This window comes from Mastomys coucha, unplaced genomic scaffold (genome assembly GCF_008632895.1).
Source record: "Mastomys coucha isolate ucsf_1 unplaced genomic scaffold, UCSF_Mcou_1 pScaffold20, whole genome shotgun sequence".
Classification (NCBI taxonomy): Eukaryota; Metazoa; Chordata; class Mammalia; order Rodentia; family Muridae; genus Mastomys; species Mastomys coucha.
The window spans coordinates 43,591,112-43,597,299 of record NW_022196903.1 but is presented as its reverse complement, the minus strand read 5'-3'; the positions used below and the strand labels follow the sequence as shown (position 1 = coordinate 43,597,299).

Here is a 6,188-nt window from a genome sequence, read left to right as displayed (position 1 = left end):
CCAGGGCACCTATTACAAGTAAAAGAGAGAAGCTGAAGATCAGGGGACAATGCCAGCCTCTGCCAGCGGCTCATTGCTTGCTGTCCCTGTGCTCTGAAGACACTCCTGCCCAGGTCAGTTCTGCCGAACACCAGGTAGGTTTGCCTAATGCCTGTTGTAGAAGCTTGCAGGGAGGTTAAACCTTCACTTGGGGATCCTGCTTTAGTTCCATTGAAGTAAGGAGAAGCTTTTTGGAATGCTCAGAATAAGATGATTTTCCCTATCATTTTACTTTTTGTTTCTTAAAGAGGAAAAGGTTTGGGCCCGTAGCTTCACTGTTGCTTGGCACTGGGACAGAGTGTCATGGCGGCAGGAGTGTGTGATGGAAATACTCCTCACTTCTCGATAGACAGAAAGGAGGAAAAAATAGCATTTTAAATATTATGTCTATGTGTGTTTGTGTGGGTATTTGCACAGGAGTGCAGTGCCCACAGAAACTAGCAGACCGTGTCTAGAGACTGGAGAGACAGTAAGCTGCCTGACATGGGTGATCCCAATAAACTCAGGCTCTTGGCAAGAGCAGTACACACCCTTCACTACTCTTCAGTCTGTTGTAGGGCTTTTTATTTTTAAAGTAAGACTGGAAGCCAGAGCACATTCTGAAGTCTGGTTAGGTCGCCTGCGTCATGACCTCTAGCAATCTGTACAAACACACAAGACAGAAATGAGAAATACCAATTTCCCCTTTGAAAGTAATTTTAAGAAAAATAAAAAGCAGGATCTTGGAAATTTTGGTTCTTTTCTTTCCTCCCTGTTGCAAACTCGTGTGGTGGTATTGTGGGGATGGTAGAGTTTGCAAGTGGTGCTGAAAGTGAGCTGGTTAATTTTCATATTTGGTGACCACATTTAGATCCTGAGATGGGAAGTGGAGGTGCAGAGGTCACAGTGGCCTTTTGTTTTTGAAATTTAACTTTGTGTGTTTTGTAACTCTTCACTCTAATGGATCTTTGGCTTCTTGGAATCAGAGTCATTCTCGTGCATAGAGCCCTCTTTGCCCACGACTGTTTCTGCCTCCTGTTCTCCACACCACCCTCTTCATCATGGCAGGCAGCTTTGATTGTCTTCTTAGATTTTGGCAGTTAGAATACTCTCTTGTTGACTGGGTGGGTTAGTATGCACAGTCACAAGATTCTGCAGTATGTGATTGCCTAGCTTATGCAAGCAATGGGATTTTGAGAGAATGCCTGCTTTCCCCCTCTTTGAGTCTTGAATAACACAATCTGTTCAAGTGGGGAGAGAGAGAGAGAGAGAGAGAGAGAGAGAGAGAGAGAGAGAGAGAGAGAGAGAGAGAGAGAATATCCCTGTAAATTCCTTCAGTAAAATCCCAGTCTCAGAACTTTACAAGGGTTCCTCTGGCAGAACCTGTGTGGTCTCTCACCATCTCACCAGAGGGGAATGTAAGAAGTCACACTGTGTTTCCCTAGAGTCACCTAGGATGTCTTTCTGTCTCTCAATTCTGAGATGTATCTTTTTTATGTTATATGTTATCCATGAATACAGACACATGCGGAGCCTTTGGATCCCTCAGGAGGAATCCTAGTGCAGGTGCTCATGCGACCCTGATATATCTGGAGTCATCCTTCTGCTTCCGATATGGCCTTTCAGGTTGTTCTTACATTCTCAATAGTATAGATATTGGAGATTTTTAAATATATAAATCATATGTTGTTCTAATCATAAGTTTTATGGATTTTTACAAGACAATCTAGGGGTTTTCTCATAATATATTGGCTAGCTAACTTGGGAGAGAATGGATTTTCAGAACCAGAATGGTGAAACACATCTGTAATCCCAATACTCAGGAGGCAGAGACAGAAGGATCATGAGTTCAAGTTTAGACTGTGCAACATAGCAAGACTCTATCTTCAACAACCCCAAAATAAATCAACGAGACTTCTGAAATGATTATATCTTGGTGTGATGTCTTGATTTTGTTCAACATGAAAATAAAAACCTATTCATCCAACTACCAGGCATCCATCTTCTTAAATCAGAATTCAGGGGACAGTCCCTTTCCCCCTCACCCCGCACACCTGGCCAGTTGTTTGCAGGTTTCTGGATTCTAGAGCTGGGTAGGAGGTTAGAGCCATGTGGGGAGCACCACAGGCTTGCTGTCCCCACACTGCCCTGCCTCCCAGCCAGTGAGAATTCCCTAAAATAACAAATCAAGAATCTGTTACCAATAACACAAGACTTTATTATCAAGTCGTTGCCTGAGAAGGGATGCAGGATGGTGAAGGTAGAGGAGAGACAAGCAAGTGCTACTATGAGCTGCTGTGGTGCTGGGCAAAGCCAGGCAGTAGCCATGGCCCTGGTAGTGGGGTAGGGTCTTCAGAAGAGTCCTCCTTGCTCTTCTTTCAGGCTTCAGAAGGAGGGATGCCCAGAGCAAGAGGAAAGGGCTAGATCACAGCTGCACCCAGCAGTTTCTTCTCCTCTGTTTCCTAAGGAAGAAGCCAAGGTGAGATGTTAGTGACAGGAAGAGAAAGGAAAACAAGGTTCTGTGCACTAGACCAGGTAATTCTGGAGCCAGCTAGAACCAGTCTCAGCAACATAGGACCTGTGACTAAAAGCTCCACGGGCCTAGGATGAATGTGGCCTTCTCTGGCTTCTTTGGATAGGGACATTGGTTGGAAATAGGGACTGTACTGGATAGGACAGAGAGACATGATTCTTTCTGGGACTCACATAATGAACTCCCTTCTTCCCTAAGTGTCATGCCTCATCTTTACAGCACAACTGCCCCAAACTACCAACAAAGGGACTCACCGCCTTTGTGAAGAATCTTTTCCAGAGGTAGACACATACAGGGGCGAGAGAAGCCAGGAGCAGCAGCACCCAGACCCCCAAGAGCATCGCCTGGAGACTCATGATCAGGGTCTGGGAACACAGGGCAAAAGATAAGTGTGCTGGAGTGACGGCCACACTTCCATCACTCTCCATTCTCTCTCCTGATCAGGGTCACTTTCTAACCATCACCTCCAAGTGTAGCTTCTGGAATAGGGGGAGATCATGGATATAGAGGGTAGAACTCGACAGGAACCTTTCCCACTCTCCTCAGCAGCCTGAGCTGTGACATGAGTGATTGCTTCAGGAAGGACACATGTTTACCATGTTGGTAACTCTTGCCATGTTTGCAATCCTGGGCCATGCATGGTTTGTGGCTGGTAGTGTTTCTTTCCTAACACTATGTGATTCCCACAGAAATGGGAACAGTTTCTGGTTTGTTCACTCACTCCTGCATCTTTAGAAACAATCACTAAGACTAGGAGGAGGGGATCGAGTGCCTTCTCCCACTGGCCATCTTAGTCTCTGCCACTATCTGCACTTGCTCTTCTCCATGGCCACTTACCTTTAGCATGCTTGTGTAGAATATGCACAAGGCTATCCTATCAGCTTCTTCAGGAACTGGAGTGGTGCTAGGCTTGGTGGGCCAGCGATATGAAGAGTCCCTTTGACAGACATCGTCTCCGAGAAAGTACCGGTATACTTTGAACTCACGAGACCCCAAAACAATGGCGGCCACAGCCATGCAGAAACTTGCCAGCACAAGAAGGATCCTCATCATGGCCTAGGTAGAACAGAAGATAGCTGGAGACCTCAAAGATTCAGTTTTAGCCAGCCTGTGTGTGATGGGGCAGGAGAGCTAGCATAGCCTTGAGGCAGAGCCCAGGTCTTACCTGGTCCCAAACTTACCCAGCAGGTACCACCCCGTTTCTTGTGAAAGAAGGCAGCAGCTCCAGCCAGCATAGCCTAAGGAGAGATTGAACCAAAAGAATCAGTATAGAACAAATGTCCATTTACCTCCTGCCTCATTTCCCCTGTGCTTGCCATCTGTAGTGTCAGCCACATGGCTTACAGCATTTCCTCTGCATCCCAGACATTCTGCTACGTTCTGTTGCCTATGGTGGAGTAACTGTGTGGGACAATGAACCTGGAGCACAGTTGTGAGGCTGTAGGGTGCTGTTTTATTGACATCTAAGTGCACACAGTTAAGCCAGGTGGGACCTTGCTATCCATCCCAACAACTTTCTTTTAAAGTTACACTAAATTCTTCAAGAACGTTCCAGGGACCAGGGATCTTGTGGGTCAAACCCCATGTTGTTGGAAAAGTTGGGAATGCAGAATGTGACTTTAGGCATCCCCTGGTCCAGACACCTGTCTTAGTAGCTGTTGGGTCCATTTTAGGATAGAAGAACAGGAAATCTGGTGCAGTTCATTGGACAGATGGGTCCTGATCCTATTTGATTACTCTATAACCAGTCCATATATTTCTGTCATTGGATGGATTAGCATGGTTACTTTGATTTCTCCTCTCAATAAATACATATGTTTTGCTATTCTGAAAGTGTGGGTCTATCAGAAAGTTCTTTGCACCCATGACCTAACCAGCTCAACCTAACCAGTGGTCATTAAATACAATAGCACTCTTCTGACAAAATTCATCCCCTGGATCCCTATAGGATGAGCATAAGAAGGTAATAAAGCCAGAAGACAGGGCTTCCTGCCTGACATCCTCCACTTCCCCTGTCTCCAGACAGGCATTAGAGGGAGGTGAGTCCTGAGAACCTTAACTGTTGATGACTACTAATGGCAAGGAGCTTCTGTCAGCCTGCTGGGAGAAGCATAGGACAAGAGACAAAGCAGACCTGTGGCTGCACAGGCAACCATTTCATCACTTGTCATGTACACAAGCACCAAACTGGCTTAGGTCATTCAGGTCTTGTTTGGCTACATACTCTGGGAGGCCATGTCAATAGTGGTGGTGGAAGGAAAGCAAAGGGAATGCCATCCCTGTGCCCTCGGACAGCCCTGGACCTTCATGATGCCATACTCACCACGATCCCAGTCCAGAAGGGGGCACCTGCGGTGTACATGGCTAAGTATTGGCAGATGTAGAGGGTTCCACCCAGAATCACGCTCAGAACCCCCATCACAATCTGCACCACCTGGAAGAGAAAGGACTTGAAAGACATCTCTCCAGCAGCAGGGCTACCTATTAGCTGCAACTGTCTGTGCACACAGCTTGGACTGATATCCGCCAAGAAGACAAAACCAGCTCAATATCTTAGGCATAGAGGAGGCCAGAGGAAAATATGGCAAGCAGGAGAAGAAAACTTTCCTTAGCGTAAGTGAGGGTCCCTCCCCTGGTCCATTAAACACGTAGCTACTCTCACCCAGGAGGCCACCAGCACTCTGCTGCTGCCCTGGCTCTGGGTGGAAGCAGATGCTCGAACCCTTAGCACTGAGCATCCAGCCAGCAGGAGTTTAGCCAGAGCAGACTCTTGGTGGATGTGCACGTCAACGTGGGTAGGTTGTGGGGCCTTAGGGTCCACCTTGCCAACATCTGCAGTCTCCATGTCTGTGGACATCGTCTGTGAGGGAAAAAAAAAAGAAACAACAGGAGGAAACATTTGGCAGATTTTTCAGAGGTGTCTGGAGTTGGGGGATGGTGACAGAGACATGGAAAGGCTGCCCCTTTGAGCTGTATCTTCAGCTCTTTTGGAGGGTTGTCTGTCAGGGAAGCCTGATGCTGGAGTACCCTCTTCACCTCACATTTGCTTTGTGCCCCACTGTCATGGTTTTCAGGGGCCTGATGTTTGGATCAAGTGGAACCCACATGACCTACCTCTCCACTCCACCCCTGACTGGGTCTCTTCTTTCTAGAGTTTTCTGAATCCAGGTCAGAGGCCAAGCCTCATAAACAGTGTCCCCCTCTAGCTACCTGATAAGCTTCTGTTGCAATTATCTCTTCCCTATCAGGATCCCAGGAACTACCTCACCCATAAGCACCCCCCCCCCCCCCCCCCCCCCGTCTCCTTGGATGAACCACGAGCACTGACTGACCCTGTCCTCACAGAATTGAGTGGTAGACATGGAGGCCATACCTGTTTCTGGAGGCACACCCCAGTGTGCCCACTCCCCTAGCAAGCTCTCAGGGAGCCAGACTGGAAGGATCTGGGTGGACAGGGAAATGGGCTATGCTGAAGTGATAGTGGGCTGTCTTACCTGATTCCTCTGGGACCAGGGGAGTGTGCAGCAGGGAAGGCCAGGCCGACGCAAAGCACACAGAGAGGCACTGGCAGTAGTTGAGAACTTCAGCCCTAGGAAGAAGAACTTGGGTGGGAGCCAGAAGGGGAGGGAGGATGGGC

At 47.7% G+C, this 6,188-nt stretch overlaps 1 protein-coding gene across 1 annotated transcript; it reads right to left on the bottom strand.

Annotated features, from left to right (window-relative positions):
* Positions 1-2,211: 2,211 nt before the first annotated feature.
* On the bottom strand, positions 2,212-6,178 carry Tmem176a (transmembrane protein 176A). The gene is made up of 7 exons (XM_031381847.1): positions 6,046-6,178; positions 5,214-5,411; positions 4,875-4,985; positions 3,733-3,789; positions 3,389-3,607; positions 2,806-2,916; positions 2,212-2,480 (listed from the first exon to the last, which is right to left on the bottom strand). Exons 2-7 carry the CDS (start codon positions 5,406-5,408, stop codon positions 2,439-2,441), a joined length of 735 nt encoding a protein of 244 aa, XP_031237707.1. The 5' UTR covers positions 5,409-5,411; positions 6,046-6,178; the 3' UTR covers positions 2,212-2,438.
* Between the last annotated feature and the right edge of the window lie 10 nt (positions 6,179-6,188).